The 19,611-nt window shown below is 38.1% G+C and overlaps 1 protein-coding gene across 2 annotated transcripts in view; it reads right to left on the bottom strand.

Annotated features, from left to right (window-relative positions):
• STK3 (serine/threonine kinase 3) overlaps window positions 1-19,611 on the bottom strand; it is a 128,532-nt gene that overhangs the window by 21,071 nt on the left and 87,850 nt on the right. The window contains exon 11 of one of the 2 annotated variants that reach the window (XM_065751689.1): window positions 4,068-4,606. The exons of the other annotated variant lie outside the window; for it this stretch is intronic. Coding sequence (XP_065607761.1) covers window positions 4,463-4,606 — 144 coding nt within the window. The 3' untranslated portion in view covers window positions 4,068-4,462. Of the gene's footprint in view, window positions 1-4,067; window positions 4,607-19,611 lie in introns of those variants that run through there. 2 annotated transcript variants of the gene reach the window in all.

Below are 19,611 nucleotides of genomic sequence, written 5' to 3'. Positions count from 1 at the left end.
CAAACTGTGGAGAATAAGGGCCTTTCACTGCAAAGAATTTCCAAGTACATTACAGTTCTAAAGAAAATGTGCAACTCTAAATCATCTAGTTTTTATGATTTTAACCACATAGGATATTCAAAAATACAGAGACTCGTGAGAGCTAAGTATATGCTTTCCTTGTTTTATCTGAATTCAGAGAGGTTAATTTATAATACTTCCAACTGATGGATTTCAGAGAATGGACTTCATTTTCTAGAACTACCAGCATCTCCAGTGGAATTTTCGAAAACAACTGCTTGTTACTTTGGTAAATACTATCTTAAAATTTATGTACCTCTGTAGCTCAGGACTACTTTAACTTATGAAGTCAAATTGTCATGTGCAGATATGAAGTCCAGGAAGCATACATCATCTTTGACTTAACTTCTCCAAAAACAAACACGGCACAATAGTGAGAAGCAAAGGAGAAGTTTGGTCAGGTCAGAAGTCCAGAAGGAATGATGATCGTCACTGATAAATCAATTCTGTCCCCCCATTAGCATTTGGTTACTGCACGATAAATGGCAAGTTTCCACCACTGTACTGCACAGAGCATTTCCAGAGCAAGAAATCCAACCCGTCGACACAGAAGTAGTCCATGTCATCTCAGGTATTATTTCTACTGCTCTGAGTCACTTGCTTGGGACTGTGCAGTGGAAATGCACCTTAGTAACGTTCTGCAGTGTCTCATAGGCTCTCCCCTAATACCTTTTTTTCTTTTTTCCCTTCTTTTTTTTAAAATCTGTATCATAAAATTATGTATGATATTTATTTTATTTCCACCCAAATTCAGCACTAGGCATGGGAACATATTTCTATGCTACAGGTACTTTTGTAAAAATCTGTGAGTAGTTTGATTTAAAAGCCATGGACAGCAACCTAAAGCAATTTTTAACCATGCAAAATGTTTTATAAATACTTCCATGTGCGCTGTTCATCTGGAGTCTCACTAGAGACGAATAATGACCTTGTATTTCATTCTCATTTACTCTGAATTAGCCAAACCTTGTGTTTTTAATTATATACTTAATACACCTGGCATGGTCTAATTACAGAAAACAAAACATCATTTAAACAAAAGGTGACCTTGAACTCAGTCTATCAAAATACCAGTTAACTTTAAGTTTGCAGTCTTTAACAAACTGCCAAGACATGCAATAGCAATTTTCCAAATGTGATCGTATGCCTTTAGAGAAACAGACTCACTGCATTAGGAAACATCTGCACATACTTTTTATAGCTTTCTTCATTATTAATGCAAATCCCTCTTAGATTTCAATAGTGCAATAAACAGTTCTATAGGTAAACACCAAGTTCACACTACTGATATTTTTAATGTGCTAGAGTGTACTAAATCTAGATTTGAGAACCAGCAGCGTGATGGAGCTGAAGCAACATTTTTCAGGAACTAGTGACTTGCATGAGCATTGCAACCACGAACAAAGGGAACACTAAGCTGTAGCAATGAAAATACAACGCAGAAGAGGCAAAGGGCTTTGACACGAGAAAACATTTTAAAAGGCATGTTTATTTTAAGCACATTAGTTATCCTACTGCTGTAATGTGGTTACTTGCATGCCTGAAATTGAGTATGTGCTTAAATTTCTTCTTCAGTTGTGCTGAGTTTTGGTGACAACTTGTTTTTATAAGAATGATTCATTGAATGGTCTTTACATATTTGATGCATGTTTTTTACTCCTATTTGTGACCAAGTAACGTGAAGAAATTAGGCACAGCATATTTAATAAAGCATCAGGGATTTAAAGTCAACAGAATGTAATTCCTTTACAAAATTAAATAAAGCCTAGAATTTCTGTAACATAACCAGACCACATACCATTTTACACTATTGTTTTTTTTCTTTGACATTTCAAATTCACTTTAGTACAAGGATAACTTCAGTATACACTCTCCCTAAAAGAATCCTAGTGATTTCCTTATACCTGTCCTTATTCCTTATACCTAATTCTTCCTACATCAATAATGGCAGAGCAGGAAACGTACAGAGCATCTGAGGTAAGCAATACTAATTGTAACAGCATTAGGAAAAGCAGGAATTAAAACTTCAACATACTCATCGAAGACCTACCTAACTGTGGCAAACTCATAAACAGCTGACTTTACAAACATGCAATCTCAGAATATTCCTATGTTCTGTATCACTGAGCATTGCATACTTGAAAAAATAATACTTCACTGCACTAGGGGTACAGAAACTGGCTGTTACAAATGTTGACATTGTTTCAGCATGACAACAGACTACTATAATCACTGGCACATTCAACATTCTGAACACAAGTGACAACAAAGTGTTTTGCATAGCAGTAGATTTGAATGAGTAGATGCTTGTAGAAAAAAAAAGATTCTTAATCCATCTTTCAGCTATACAAATTCACATGAAAGTATTATACTAAGCAAAGAAGCAGATCTATTCAAGGTTATCATGAATGTTAACAACCATCTGTCACTTTATGAGGCTGGCAAAACAAAGAGAATAGTTATTGTATAAAGAAGAAAAGAACCCCAAGTTTTTAACATCCAATAGATGGAATTTAATACAAAGTGGAAATAGTAGGAAAAGATTTCATAACACGCATCATGTATGAAATAGTTGTTGATTAAATAATGAAACACATTACTTTTTATTTACTTGTACTGCAACAGCATCTAAACCAAGATTGCATTATACAGCACTTTCCAAACTGCCAAGAGTGGGACACAGTCTAAGAAAAGCTTATCACAAACCAGGAAATCACTTGAAAGTGAAAATAAGATACTTGGCAGTGAGCAATATTCACACCTTACATAAGATCTGATGCTAAAACTCCTGCATCTTATGGTAGCTCTGCTGTGAACTCATCTTGGAAACACTCACTTTCTGTTTTCATGCACTGAAGATAACAAAATATTAATTTTTGTTTTATAAAAGGTAACAAGAAAGCCTGCAAATAAATTTTCAGATCTGAATCCTTTTCACTGTCTGTCAACCAAATGATCCCAGCAGTGTAATTACATTGATTAAGCCATACCAAAAAATGATGTTCCTGCAACACAGGCTAGGCCAAGCACACAGATACTGCACCCACTGAAGCACATAAGTGGCCTGATCTAGCACCTTTCTCCTCAGGAGAACTTTCCCTTCCCTACATCCCTGCTTAACTCACTCCTGATCATCTTTTGTTCAGCCAACACCCTGACATGACCCAGAGAGACAGCACAACAAATTTTCAAAAGAATGACAACTTCAAGGCATTTTTGTTTAATTTATTAGGATTTTTTTCTGTCCTTTTGCACATAGAAAAATTTCTAACTGAATGTATTATGGTGTATATTGTTAAATAAAGACAACTTTCACTATAAGCCACAATATTTGAAGCTTACAACTGTCTGTTTTACACAAACTCTGCTATTTATACACCATGAAGACCATTTGTCAGAAGTTCAGGCTTTCACTCCCGTAAGACCTGGCACAGCTACGTTAATTTGGAGAGAAAAAGAGGGCTGTCTGTCAAACAATGCTAGTGATGAAGCCTGGAGCAAAATATACCTGCCACTTTAGCACAGAGGAATAAAATCAGAACCAGCCATTAAGTTGATAATCTGGAGGAAACAGCATGAGACCAGGCAGGACAACATGTTAACAGAACATACTGCTTATGAACTCTGAAACAAATGGGCACAGAATTCAAAAATAGATTATCTGCAAAGCAAAACAAACTTCAAGAGTGTTTTCCTAAATTATAAATAAATAAATAAATACCGCTTCATCCACAATCACAACAAAAACAAATTAATATAACCTTTGTGTTCAATTAAATCTGATCCAAATAAACTGACAGCATTTAGTCTTTGAATTGTTCAGAGCACGTGGTTAATCATTTCTATAGCTGGAATGACGACACAATAAACTTGTCAAAATATTGCAAGAAGCCAAATCTATGGTAAAAACCAGAACACCATCCTAAAAATCATCCCACAGTCTTTTTTTCTTTTTTTTTTTTGAATCAAGATACAATCCAAAAAAGTATCAAGGCCGCCTCACTGTGGCATTCGTATTTCCAGTAATGAACTTCATTAACCTTTCTTAATATACTGTACAGTAAAAGAGACTGCCTTCTTCCAAGCCCTTAATACCAGCCATAAGACATCACAGTGTAGTCCATTCACTCCTACAAACTGCTGGATTACATGAATGAAATACTGAAGACAATGGCTGCATCTCCACTTTGTACTACATAACTGTTTTAATAACACTGGCAGTATCCCTGAGGATAAATTCCTTGCTGTCTACCAGTTACTACACTCTTTCTTCTACAAAGCCAATAATGTATTTACACGATATCTGAAAACAATTCACACATGAAAGGAAGTATTTTATTTATTTATTTATTTCTAATTTGACAGTGTTCTGTCGTAGAGCCCAGAAAGAAAGACTTTGAGCTCAAAAAACCTTTTCTCTGTCTAGAATCAGTTTGGTATCCAGGCAGAGTGAGCAGCTCCTTTGAGAAGGCACACAGATTGATGAGCTTTCACAGTCTTGCTGTTGCCAAGGGGCTGCGAGGTAGTTACCGTACTTCTTCCTGTGCTGCTAAAAAGACAGACTGTCACAACTTCAAACCAATGGCCCACTGACAGATGTCCCTAATCCTGAAGAACAAGCTATTCCCACCTGTGGATGGCTCTAGATGCAAGTACAGAACTGACACATGGGGAACTGATCATATTCTTGGCAGCTACTGACAGCTTGGTTGTGCTCCAGGGTCCTTCAAAGTAGAAGTGAACCCCAAATCTTCATAATAATTTCTGGGGTGGCTATTTCTACACTTATGCATGTATTGTTTCGTTTGTGCAATATTCTTCCCAATACAGACATGTAAAGGAAGATTAAATATCTTACAGAGAAAGCTATTTCTCGTTGGAGAAAATAAGAACCGCTAAATACTGTTTAAAGAGCTATACTTAGGCATAATGTCATAAACTTAAGAACTGAAAATATGAAAAATAAAAATCTCTTAGTAGCATGATTAATAAAACTGAGACTGTTTCCCTCAAGGAAAATGACAAAAGCACTTCCACTTTAGACTTGTTGAAACAATCTGGATTCAGTAGTACATTGTTTGGACAATCTACCTCAGGAGGGATACAGAAAAGATTATTTAGTAAGTCATTTTAATCTCTCGTTCTTTTATTAATAGTAGTTTGGAAGAAGAAGAACCTTACTAAAGGAAAATAATTCAGCACTACACAGCATAACAACGTGCTGGAATCATTTAGTTGCTAACCTACTTTAAGATGACCTCTGCATATACTCATACTTGACTTACCATGTCAACACTTCTTAAGCAGAAGTTCAGAAACTACTGGAAGACTAAACTGTTGTTCCAATGATTTTGAGCTGCAGTAAATATTACCAGTGGATTTATGTGGTTTTGGAATTGATGTTTTCTTCAAGTTGGGTGTTCAGTTAAACATAAAGGAAAAGTGAAATTTGAGTTTATTTCAATGAAAAATTCAGAAAGGACAAAAGAAATCCATGGCAGTCTACAAAAGCTACTCTTATATCCTTTACAAGCAAACCATGTATTTAAGGTATTTTAGACCTAGCTGATTTTGATTTGACAGGGAAAAAGAATGTGTAGAATTCTCTAGCAAAAGCAGAATCAGAGTTATCCAAGTTATCAGAGTTATCCAGTTATCAGAGTTATTTAAACCCTCAAAAACCAAAGACCAGAAAAATGTTCATTCTCAAGCAGAAGCATGTGCAGGTACAATCTATCTATAGAGAAACTCTATCTACCCATAAACTAATAGCAGAAGCCACTTTTCCCCAAATACAAGGTGTTTTCTAGATAATCCTGCCTATTGACACATTAGCGATAGAAGCAAATTATTACTGAGACCCTCCAGATTTTCACACATAATTGCTTTTTTGTTTTGTTTTGTTTATTGCACATGCCAAACTTCTAGGCACACTGCAGAAAACATGCAGGAGATAAGACTTCTGAGACTGTCTCAGTTTCAGCTGGGAGGGTGCTGTTTTCTTCAGAGTGTCTGGAATGATGCTGGTTTTGGTTCCAGGAGAAGAACAATGTTGATAATACACCAATGTTTATAGCTGCTGCTAAACAGTGTTGTACAGAGCCAAGGCCATTCTCAGTGAAGGTCCCAAGAAGCTCAGAGGGAATAGAATTAAGACAGCTGATTTAAACTGGCCAAAGGGACATTCCATGCCATATGACATCACGTGAAAGGAGTTTTGAAGGAGGTGGGAGTTCATTGGCTCTCTTCCACTGCTTGAGGGGCAAGTTGGGCATCAGCTGGGGGTGGTGAGCAACTGATTGTGCATCACTTGTTATAAACATTCATATATACGTACAGTCATGACTATAATCCTTTTCCTATTCTCTATCTTAGTAAATAGTTTCATCTCAACCTACAAGTTCTACTTTGTTGTTTTTATCCCAATTCTCTCTCCTGTCCCACTGGGAGATGGTAGAGTGAGCACATGATGGTGTGGTGCTCAGCCACCTGCTGGGTTAAACTACAACAGATACTAAGTAAATAGTGGTATAAAAACAAATTGGAAACCACAGTTTAAACAACACAGGTAAGAACATACCATACTGAATCAGAGGTAAAATCTGTTATTGGCACAGAAAAAGAATGAGAGGGTCGAAGGGTCAGTACAAATACTCAGAGAGGCAAACATAGACAAATATCTTGCAGAGCTAAGAATGTGCAAGTAGTTGATAAATACAAAATGTAACTAAATCAGAATTAAGTTTACCCATCTTCACTCTTCATACAAAAAATTCCTATACACCTTGTGGTATTTCATATATGAGATGAATTTAGCCATCCATTTACTAACTGCTATCACAGCATAGTACTCAGCAGTTACAGTGAATAGAAAAGCAGGTAGAAGACAGAACAAAGTGAATGTGTTGGTATAAAGGTATTTGTTGTAATTTAAGAAAAAATTAGAAAAAGCACCTAAAACAAAGGTTGCAGATACTATCATCAGTCTCATAAAAGAAAATGTAAAATAGATACTGACTCAGATCACTGATTTCCTTTACTAGTTTATGTATTAACTTAATGTATTTTCAATTCTGAATCATAAGAAACAAATCATTATAAAAATACAAGAAAACATACATTTCAGAAAGTAAGTGAACTGGGGGTTAAAAATACCCCATACCAACAATTTCAATACTAGCTGAATACAATTTTCAGTGCTAACTAGTATTAATTGCCTTGCTCTTGTGTTATCAGGTGACTGGAATTTCATGCATATGACAACAGAATCAAGGCAGCAGTTCAAAAAAAAAAAATCCTTTTCATCTGATTTCAAGAGTCACCTTCTGCTTTCTATTCTTTGTTATTTATTTTAAAATTTTTCAATACTGATATCCAAAGAATTTCAGCCTTAACTGAAATAATAGTAACTGCTGAAATAAAGGAATGTATCTTCTATAGTCATATTAACATATGAAAATATAACTCAATTTATTATACCAGCTATTAACCTCCAAAACCCTGCTACTCTAAAATGGTTATAATTAGATTATACTGTCATGGAGAACAACCACAGGCCAAGTTTTCTTCTAATTTTGGTTGCTACTGAAGTTTTTGCTTTCATCTCTCTCCCAGAATGCCTTCCTACTCCAAAAAAAATCCCCGATTCTTCTAAGTGCCCAGATAGGAAATCAAAAACATAAAGCTGGCAGTGAAAAAGAACAAGAATTACATATTTTCTAATGTTACCCAAAGACTTGTAGCCTGATGGTGGTTTCATTATTTTGGTTTTTTTTTTGGAAATGTGTGAAGTTAACAATCCAAAAACTTAAATGAGTACTTGTTATGTAAAAAAAAATGCATTTAGATGTAGGATTCTTCAATGAGAAAACAAAATAAGCATGGTTCAATCTTCCTAAACGTACTTGTCAAAAATAAATAAATAATGATCTGATGTTTCAGTCCTAGATGTGTGTGACTTAGGTAAGAATGCAGACAGGTTGATTTCCCAGCTTGACTCAAACTCTGCATGAATGACTTGAAGTGCAATCTTGTACAGGTCTTTCCAATGTAAACAAATCCAGTATGACTTGAGACTTATTTTCCCAAGATGGTAATCACAAGGAAAAAACTTTTCATTAAAAGTATTAGAATAATGAAGAAGTGAACATGTAGCCATAAGTTCATAGATCCACAAGGGTATGTTATGTAAAGACAACATTAAAGTCTCAATAAAACCTGGTTCAAGAAAACTATTAAGCTCCTGGGAAATTTCACTGAAGAATACCATGAAAACACTTCCAAGAGATAGCTGCAATCCTAACCAGTGCCTAAAAGGAGCAACAGCTATTCTTGTTTTCAAAAACTGATCCTAAGACACAGTGAGGGAGATCTCCCCTTCAAAACACAATGCGTAAGAAAAAGGTTGGACCGGCCCATCAAAACATGACCTATGTCCCAGAGAAATGTCTTGAACATCATCCTGAAGACTACTTACTCAGTTTTCCAGTCTCCATTACCCAGTATTATTAGGGATGTCAAGAAATAGACAATTCCACAAGAAATGGATATTAAATTGACCAATTCCACATATCGTAGAGTGAGAATATCTCATTCTTCCTTGTGTGTTCATATAAATGATCAACCTGGTATGTTCTTGTCATACTTGACATATGGAGGTTTGGATTATTCCTAGCACTCTGGCCACAGGGGAGCACAAGGTGGGATGAGGCAGTGGGAGGAAATCCACTTCTTTAGTTGTAACTGCTTGTTGATCTCTATGTGTACAAAACATGGTCCTGCCTTACAAACTTTACGAGTTGTAAGCCATACACCAGTGTGGCTACTTGCCATCAGCAAGATGCTGCAAAACATCAAGATCACTCTAAGTAAGCTGTGATCATGATTCTGAGGCTCACTATTCACTCTAGAGAAAAGCCAAGAAATGTGGCCACCCAGAAGGTCTTGCAAAGCAGGCAAGACCTTATCAGAAGCCTCAGAGAAAGCTGTTGACTAGCAAGGAGGAATTTGGAAGCAGAATTCTATGCATGTGGTATGGAGCAATCCCAAAACAGTTCTGCAAAAAGAAATTACAAATAGTGATTTTACTAGAAATCATTAGACTGATTCTCTGGTAAGTGTGAGCAGAAAACCACTGAAGTGATCTTAACTGGAGGACAGATGGTACTTGTGCTTTAGATCACTGAGGGGGTACCAGACCTGGCACCCTCGCACAAAGCAGGCATCTGCAGTCCTGTTAGGTACTGAGCTCTGCCATGATAGAAGTGCTGTATCAGGAAAAGAGACAGATTTGTGGTACAGACTACACAATGGGGCTCAACTCAGTCCTGCAGGGGACCACGGTAGGGCTGGATGTGTCTGGCACAGGGAAGCACCTTGCCTCTTCCTCCTGCTACCACTCCCAGTGCTCCTCCCTGCCATAGACACAGCAAAGAGGTCTTGTATTATTTAAAAGCTTCCATTTCACACGGTAAGACTTCACTCAAAATGGAATAAAAGGGAAACTTAAATTAATGACATCTACATATAATTGGTGCCTTTAAGGACTTTAAAAGGTATGCCTAAGAAAACAGAAAGGCCAGCTAACTTCTGTTTCTCCAGTTGCAGACAAACCTGAATGCCATGACATAGAAGCTGTGCTGGCCGCAGCACGAGATCACAAACAACCCTCTGGGCATTTAGAGACTGTTAGGATTTGGAGAAGGAAGGGAAGATGAAAGCAGCAGCAAGAAAATGACTTACAAGAGCACCTATTCTGAGACATTTTATCAAATCATAATTCAAGAGAACCTCTCAACTCCCTCCTGAGATAAACCTAAATGTGCAACAAGAAATTGAATAAACCTGATTCAGAAGTCTAAACAAATAAAACCTGTCAGAATGATATAACTGAAGCAATTCTTGATACTTCTCAGGACTCCGGACTTAATTTCTTTATAAATAGGTATTTTTCAGGTATGTTGTTTTTTCTTCATCAAAACACAGCCAAGAATGACCACTTTATTCCAAACAAGATAAGAGTTTATACACAGGAGGCACCTCTAAAGTCACAGCGATTAAGCAACTGTAGGCCCAAAATGTTAGAGCAAAAATGTTAAATAAAACCAGTACATGAAATAAAATGTATGGCTCTCAAAAAGACAAGAAAAAAAGTAAATTCAAACACTCAGTAGGAAGACCAAATGAAATATATTTCATAGAGCAGTTAAAAAAAAGAAATAGCTTAGGAATAGCAGACTAGTATTATTCAGCTAAGTCCTCTCCTTGTGAGCATGCAACATGGCAGGACCACGGAAGTTTTCAAAGCAAGTGTTCAAAATTCATACAACATATATGAGCATGTCTATGGAGAACATTACTAGAAGGCAAAACTAATTGAATCATTCATGAAAACCATTAGAAGTCAAACCAGAAAGTCAATTTCCTGGCAACTCTTCAATTAAAGAAGGTGTATACAGAGGTACTGATTGTTGCGCTCATCAGGTTGGTTGTACATTTTTTGATTATTCCAAAAATTAGCTCTTTAAGTCAGCAAACAAAATAGCTATTTCAATATAATTTCTCTTCAACTTCCCACTGAAGTTGTTAGCATCAGTTCCAATGCTCTCACCATCACCATGATAATCCAACATTTGATATACAAAGGGTATCTGTAGAAAATTCTCACATTCTTATCAGTATAATTTGATACTATAAGTTGCACATTTCTCTTTTAGCAAATATACTTACTGTAACAAATAATTTAGTTATATATTATTGTTATAATTTGGTTATCTAAAGCTACAGAAGAAACTGATCTAATGTTCTTTTGCAGGTTTGTGAGTTCATAGGTTCATAAGGTTGGAAAGGACCTACAAGATCATCTAGTCCAACCATCCTCCTATAACCATCCCTACCCACTGAACTACTAAATCAAATCCCTTAGCACATCATCTAAACGCTTCTTGAACAGCACTATAGGGATGGTGCCTCAACCACCTCCCTAGGCAGGCCATTCCAGTGCCTGACCACTCTTTCAGAGAAAAAATGTTTCCTCAGGTCTAATCTAAATCTTCCCCGGCGCAACTTGTGGCCATTCCCTCTCGTCCTGTCATTACTTATCAGGGAGAAGAGGCCCACCCCCTCCTCACCACAACCCCCCTTCAGGAAGTGGTAGAGTGCAATAAGGTCTCCTCTGAGCCTCCTCTTCTCCAGACTAAACAATCCCAGCTCCCTCAGCCGCTCCTCATAAGACTTGTGCTCCAGGCCCCTCACCAGTTTTGTTGCCCTTCTCTGAACACGCTCCAGGGCCTCAATGTCCTTCTTGTAGTGAGGGGCCCAAAACTGAACACAGTACTCGAGGTGCGGCCGTACCAGAGCTGAGTACAGGGGGATGATCACCTCCCTGCTCCTGCTGGCTACACTATTTCTAATACAGGCCAGGATGCTGTTGGGTTCTTTCATAACCAAACATTTGTTCAAACTAAAACCATGTTAAACATTGACTTCTACAACAGCATTTACCGTTAGCTTAAGGATTAAACAACACTGGCACTTTTAACACCACAGCCATACCTAATCACAATCAAAATATACCAAATGATGTGGTTTAACGGGCAACCAGAACAGCTTGCATATGAACACAGCTCTGACTCATGATTTTGAGTAAACTCCCTCTTATGGTATTTCTCTACAAAACAAAAATGCAGAGTGGAAAAGAAAAAAAAAGCCAACCCTTAAAGACAAAGGGAAAGTATTAAATATGAAAAGAATAAATTCTGCCATTTTTAATCAGACTCAAGTACTTCTGTGGCAGGCACTTCACTCCACTCAGCTTAGTGTTCCTGGAAAACTTCATGCCTCTGAAACAACCCTCCAAGGCATGTCTTCCAAACTTCCATAAGGCCAGATACTTCACACACCACTATTTATCCGGAGTTTTGTTAAAAGCCAGCATGTGAGTTTAGCTTCAACACGGAATTTTACAAAATATATGATCCCTCTCCAAAACACAGAGACATACACCAGTACACTTAAGGAATATATGCATTTGTTTTCTCACAAACACAGGTGAATATCTGCATAACAGAGGCTGAAATAGTTTTATTAAATGAAGTTAATTATATTTTAAATAAAACTATTTCAAACTCATTTATATATTGCTAGATGACTAAATAGTGAGTTATTAGGGGAACCGAAGATGATGAATATTTTAAACTTCTCCAAGTATTTCAATATTTTGAATATCTAGTGTGTTCACATTCTCATTTGTGTTAGACATAGCCCAGATAAACTGCTCTATGAGAAGAACAATTTGACTAGACACAGAATTCAGATGGTGAAAATGGTCACTCTTTTAGGAGTGTGTATAATGCACTCGGTAATGCAAATTCTTTGAAGGTCAACAAGTAACCAGAAGAAATGGAGAATAGTGGTAATTAGAGCTGGTTAGACAGACGCCTACAAGAGGAACAGAAGGTATGCCTATTTACCGTATTGTACCCTTCAGTGCACTGAGATAACTGAAAGCAATATGACTTGCTAGGGCAGTATCATGACCAAACCAGGATGCTGTCTCTCAGCAGCAGAGCCTACATGAGGCTATGGCTGGTTTCCACTGACCTGTGGCACACTGGATACATATACCAAGAAGGAGGAAGATTAACACAGCAAGAAGCAGTCAATCAAAAGCTGCAGAAGTTTTAAACTATTTTATTCATGTTTTAAGATCATTTTTTCCATCACTGTAACAGCTATATTTGTGTCAAAGAACTTTCAAACTTCACAAAGTCTGTAAGCCTTTGTAGTTGCCATAGCCTAGCTTTAGGTCACCTGTGGCTTGTACTATTTATATAACTCCTGTGTCTATGTATTTGTACATGTGTTCACATGCCTGAAAGAAAACTCAGTTTTATCACCAATCTTGAGATTTTCTGTTTTAGCTTAAGAGGTCTTTTTGGCAAGCAGAGCAGCAAAGACACACGTCCCATACCTCAGCAATGTGTATCACAGGGCCTGCCAACTTTGACCATGCAGCAAGACAAGCATACCTTCTGCTTTTACAGCAAGAAAAGGACAGATCCTGAACCCATATCTTTTCCACCTCTACAGCACAAAGATCTAATATGCCCAATTGTACTGCAGCAAGTTTTTCTACATACTACACACAAGTACAGGTTGATATATACCTTCAGGTAGGCTGTCACTTACTCATCTGCCCAGTATGGCGCAGACAGACCTGAATGCAGCTGTAACCCACTGTTTCTTTTAATGACAGTCAAATCCAGAGAAAGGCAATCAAAACCAACTGGTGGTGGCATCTCTTTTCTGATATCTGGGATGGCTAAGAAGCAAGTGTTCTTTCCTCTCAGCTCCCACTCAGCAATGCAGAGGCTCCAATATTACTACAACCAAGATATTTTGTTGGATCCTGAGTTGGAGTTATGACTAGGTCTCCTCTTAAGATTTGTGCTTGGCAAAGATGTTTTTTCCTTTCAAACACGGATCACATTACAGTTGCTTTTCTCACTTCATAATTAAAAAAAAAATTGCAATATACTGAAAATTGGATTACACCTCTACTAACCAAACATTCCTGTTAGCATGCTGTATTGTAGTCCACTTACTCAGAGACTGTTTTCACAATAAGCAGAGTACACTCCAGATGTCAGGTGAAGTTCACCACACTGATTTTCAACTTAAAGCTGTTAAACAGTTTTTTGTATTGGCCATCTGCAAAATCTTCTCTCACCCATATGTTACAATGGCAACTGCCAGCAGCAGAGGCATTTCAGATAGCAATTCACTGATTAAAATTGTCAGGCTATTTTTCAGTGAAGGCATCTCAGCTCTGGAATCAATTTCTCTCTAACCTATGGTAAAATTGAACTTATGTTTGCTGACTTCCACAACACAGAATACAGAATTGCAGAACAATGATCATAGTATTTAGTGACAGGCCAGCTTGAGGGCCACACGATGTGCTAACTTCTGTTCTTTGGAGGTGCACTATTTTGGGAAGCAGACAATTAGAGGGAGATGATGAACAAAAGAAGAACGTGTTGAAATGATGCTAGATGAGTAACTGCTCCATTACGATTTAGGCAGGGCCCACCCAGTGCGGCAGCAACACAGCCCCTGCAAATGCATGACTGCCAACCTCAGGCTCAGCAGCTCTCATTCTCTGCTAGCTGCTGTTGCTGTAGCAACAGCTCTTTAAAACAGAAAACAGGTCAGGTAGTTTTAAACTAACCTTTATTTCTTATGTCTGTTTTCCAGCATCTCTGTTTTGAGTTAGCCCACCTCAAAGCCAACCAGTGGGCTGTTGGCACAGGGTCACCAGCCAGCAGAGAGGTGAAATACAGGCTTCAGAGTTATCAGGCCACAAGATGCTCAGCAATGTGGGACTCGCCCAGCCACTATTCTTTCCCAAATCCTTCAGAAATCTGCATCATAAACTTATCCTGTTTCCATCCCCTTTCTTTTTTTCCCCCAGATATCTTTTATTCTGCAAATTGCTTTGTTTGCTTGCTTTTTTTTTAATTATTAATAAATAAAAAGGCACTGCTGAAAATTTGGGGATTGAATCTTGTAAATTAATGAATGTAAGTGAGCAAGTGGAAGAAAAGAAGGTTATCAAGAGTAGTTAACATGGATTCACCAAGAGGAAATCATGCTTGACCAATCTGGCCTTCATGACAGATTGGGTAGTGAGGGAAGAGCACTGGATGTTGTTTACCTTGAGTTCAGCAAGGCTTTCAATGTTATCACACAAAGCATCCCTGTAGATTAGCCTAGGAAGCATGGGATAGATTAGCAGACAATGAGGTAGACCGAGAATTGTCTGACTGGTGGAGCTCACATATTTGTAATTAGTGGTGTAGAGTCTAGTTGGAGTCCTGCAGCTAGCAGAGTTTCCCAGGGGTCACTACTGAGTATGGTCTCATTCAGCATCTTCATCTATTACCTGGATGAAGGGATAGAGTACTACCTCATAAAGACTGCTGATGATAGAAAGCTGGGAGGAGTGATGACACACAAGAAGGCTGTGCTGCCAATCAGTAAGACCTGATTAGGCTGCAGAGTCGAGAGGAGAGGAATCTAAATAGGCTCAACAAGGGCAAGAGCAGAGTCCTACACTGGGGGAGGAATAACCACATGCATCAGTGCAGGATAGAGGCTGACATGCTGGAAAGGAGTTCTGCAGAGAAGGACCTGGGTGCCCTGGTAGACATCAGGTTGCACATAAGTCAGCAGTGGGCCTTTGTGGCCAAGAAAGCCAATAGTATCCTGGGGCACATTAAAGAGAGAGTGGCCAGCATGTCAAGGGAGGTTATCCTTTCCCTCTACTCTGCCCTGGTGAGGCCATATCTGGAGTGCTATATCTACTTCTGTGCTCCTCTGTTCAAGATAAGAAACTTGAAGAGAGAGCCCAGTAGAGGGCTATGAAGATCATTACAGACAAAGATCTCCCTTATCAAGAAAAGCTGAGAGATCTGGGGCTGTTCATCCTGGAGAAGACTGAGAGAGGATCTTATCAATCCTTATAAATATCTAAAGGGCAAGAGTCAAGAGGATGGGCACCCAAACTTTGTCAGAGCACCTAACATAGGAAAAACCAATGTCAGTAAATCAGAGCTCCTTGAAACCCATGAAAAGAAAGTAAGCTGGTTCAAGAAACAGCAAATAAAACAGCAGAGCATACACCAGATTACACAGATACACTGCACTTTGCATTGTGATGAACATGCTTCCACCTCTTTCTCCTGTTTCCCTGCAGTTGCACTCCTCGTGGGTAGCACACAGGTGTTTATATCTCAATACATAATTAGTCAGAGTCAAAATTCCAAAGAAGCAACGTTAGCTCTATGTTTTAAATTGAATGTCTTTTCTTTTTATTATTTTAATTAAATCTGCCTGAATACAGGCTTATTTACACCCATCTCTATCTTGACTCACAGCAGTATATCCTATTAGTTAATGGAAACTCTTTAGAAAGACAGAAACAGCAGTGAAATTTGTAATGTTGCAAAAGCAAACTAAAAAGTCCATCTCACTTTACACATACACATCACAAGCACCACAGAGCTCTCACAATTCCATCACTATTAGTGGTATCTGGATACTAGCTCTGATCTTTCGGTGGTTGCCCAGAGTGGTTGTGGATGCCCCATCCATGGAGGCATTCAAGGCAAGGCTGGCCGTGGCTCTGGGCAGCCTGCTCTAGTGGTTGGCGGCCCTGCCCATGGCACAGGGGTTGAAAGTAGATGACCACTGAGGTCCTTTTCAACCCAGGTCATTCTGTGAATCTATGCACATGTGCACGTAACTAATGGCACACATTAAGTAGCAATTTCTACTAAAAGCCATTATGTGTAATTATTAAATCAACTGACACTGCAATAACTTGGGAGATGACAGCCCTACATTCCATGCCTAACATGAAGCTTTCCACTTCATATACAACAAACTATGTTCTTAATAAAAATTTATATAACTTCTTCAGAATGAGACCAAACCTACTGCAGAACAGTCTTCAATGTGGAGACTTTCGACATTGCTTTGCTTTGTCCCAATTTTGATGGAAATAATTTCTACATAAACCCAATCCTGTAATTTTCTTCCCTCTATCAGTAACTATTTTGACTATTACTTTCCAGGAATTTTCCTTTCCATACTGGAATAAAAAAAAAGTTTGCTTTAGAAGCTGTCAGTGGTTTACGGGCTAGTTCAGCCCAGTTCTGTGACAACTGGTGTGGGGGACCCATATATACCTTATATGGGCCTATAAACAAAACAGCAGCAAGAATCTGAGGAGGAAAGCTAATCTAGTAAATAAGACATCAGAATGCAAAATAACACAATATAATACAATATAATTGGAATTGAAGCTAAAAAATCAAATAAAATGACCAAGAGAGAGTGCCCAATAAACCAAAGGCCTTACACTAAATGCTGAAGGCAAGGTGGCAGTGAGCACCCACTGCTGGGTTGATCCCAAAGGAAAGAGAGTGTGCCTCGTGACACATGAACAGTTTTTATCTTTCCCTCTGAGGAAAAAATGGAAAAATGCAAAGCAGTCTAACGTCCTCTGGGGTATATAGATCTTCTCTTCTGAGACAGATGTACCTGGAGCTACCGATGATCCGCAGAGCTGGAACAGTAACCCTTTAACTCCCAATACACTATGTGATATTATGATGTGGAAAATCAATTAAAAAATCATAAAACCATGACAGAAGCACATGAAGAAGAACTGCTTTGAAAACAGTGTAAGTACTTCCTAAGTGGGACTGATGCTCAAAGATCTCCAAGATAGCCTCCTCTTCTCTTCCAGGACTTCTTAAAGTAATTCCCTATGCCAAAAAGCACAATCTTCAAAGAGAATATAACAAAAAGAAAAGGGAGATTCATTTGGGGCTATCTCATTTTTACTAGTAGGAAGTTTTGGACCTAAGATAACTTTCTGATGTGAAGGGAAAGTCTGGTCTATAGGTGTCTTAAAAGAACATTTTTTTCTCCCATCATTACTAGAAAAAAGAACATCCAAATATAAGAACAATTAAATATATTGGTCTGTAGTGACACCATGAGGGAAAAAAAAATAATCAAATGTGTTTATAAAAAGTTTGAATTCACATCTACAAGCACTACAGGATGCTGATACAATACCATGCAGTCAATGTAAAATTCCTATTTCACAGCTACTAAAGCCCTAACCTTGCCCCTGCCTTAGCTTGTTGCAATGTACGTAAAAAAAAAATTAAACTCTTTTGAATGGTTTAAGCTAGCTTTTTTTATTTCTCACTATTGCACACTAAAACTGTCAGAGTTCTCAGCGTCAAACACCTTTTTCAGAACTATAAACTACGTTATTCTAACTTTGGAGTTTTCCTAGAACAAAGTTTTGTCTTGTATATCTCATTTACAGTAAGTGATTAGATTTTCTTATTACTGTTATGCCTGTATAACTCCTAATGTCACTACAAATATTAATGTACATAAAACAAAGATGTTTACATAGATGCTATACAAGTGAAAATTAATCAACATGCCAAAGATCAGGAGATTTTGTTTCTTGGTGGTAACTTTGCATGATGCTTTGTCATGATTTTATTATTTTTTGATATTGGTATTTCATATAACATCATGTAATGCACTGGGAGTTAAAGAGTTAATGCTCCAGTTCCGTGGATCAACAATAGTCCTGGGTATACCTGTCTCAGAAGAGAAGAACTACATGCCCCAGAGGACTTTGTGCTACTTTGCATTTTTCTGTTTTCCATTCAGAGGGAAAGATAAAAACTGTTGGCAACTCATGAGATGCCTCTCTTTCCCTTTTGGATCATCCCAGAAGCATATGAGCTCCCTAGCTGTGTTGCCTTCAGTGTTGAAAGTAAGACCTTTGGTTTTGGGACACTCTCTCATTTTATTGGATTTATTAGCTTCAATTCTAATTATATTATATTATACTGTGTTATCTTGCATTCTGATATCTTATTTAGCAAATCAGCTTTCCTCCTCAGATTGTTGCCGAGGTTTTTTTTTAGGCCCATCTCCCTGCCCTTTCCCCTTTTCCCTTTCCTGGGGTGCAGGTCCATGGGTCCCCCCCCAGTTCGTCATGGAACTAGGCAGAACCAGCCCGTAAACTGCTGACACGCTTTAATGGAGATCCTGAAGAATTCTGCTGAAGCTCACAAAGTGGTACACACACCTCTTAGTGTCAGCGTTCAGACTGGGGATTAGACATTACGCACAGAGGTGACACTGTCCTGTCATTGAGTGATTTATTCAACAAGGAAAAAATTTGGACAAATATCTCCCTGCTTTAAAAACAAACAAACAAAACAACCACCAACAAAATGGAATACAGAGACTTGAAACTAACCGATTTTGATGCTCAAAAAACAAATCCTCTAGAACTTGTTCAGCCTTTCTTTGCTGCCCAAGGATCCCTAAGAGGCAGATACGTACAGACAGCTAGTCACTGAGGGAACAAGATGTTACTTGAAACCAGCCGTGCTGCTCCAGCTCATCAGTTCCTTTCATTTCTTTCATTTGTTCTCTTCAAACTACACATGAATTACAGGCACACTGAATAACCAAATACATGCAGTACGGCTACATTTCAGACTCCCTTCGTGCTAATGAGCAAAAAAGTGTCTTTCAGATCTCTTCAGGATCTTAAATTTAGACTCGTTGGAGTGAAGCAGTTTCATTCTTAACTCTATACCAAGAATTACAAAATTGGTTAAAACATAATTTTGAAGTGTCTTCTCAGTAGCAGCTGTTTTCTAACAGAAAGAAAGAAAGAGAGAAAGAAAGAGAGAAAGAGAGAAAGAAGGAGAAAGAGAGAAGAGAGAGAAGAGAGAGAAAGAGAGAGAGAAAGAGAAGAGAGAAAGAAGAGAGAGGAAGAAAGGGAGAGAAAGAAGAGAGAGAAAGAGAGAGAGAAAGAGAGAGAGAAAGAGAGAGAGAAGAGAGAGAGAGAAAGAGAAGAGAGAAAGAGAGAAAGAGAGAAAGAGAGAAAGAGAGAAAGAGAGAAAGAGAGAAAGAGAGAAAGAGAGAAAGAGAGAA

This window comes from Cyrtonyx montezumae, unplaced genomic scaffold, assembly GCF_038088225.1.
Source record: "Cyrtonyx montezumae isolate F1298 unplaced genomic scaffold, pur_monq_1.0 scaffold_8, whole genome shotgun sequence".
NCBI lineage: Eukaryota > Metazoa > Chordata > Aves > Galliformes > Odontophoridae > Cyrtonyx > Cyrtonyx montezumae.
The sequence above is the reverse complement of the archived record's forward strand: the minus strand, read 5'-3'. Positions and strand labels throughout refer to the sequence as shown.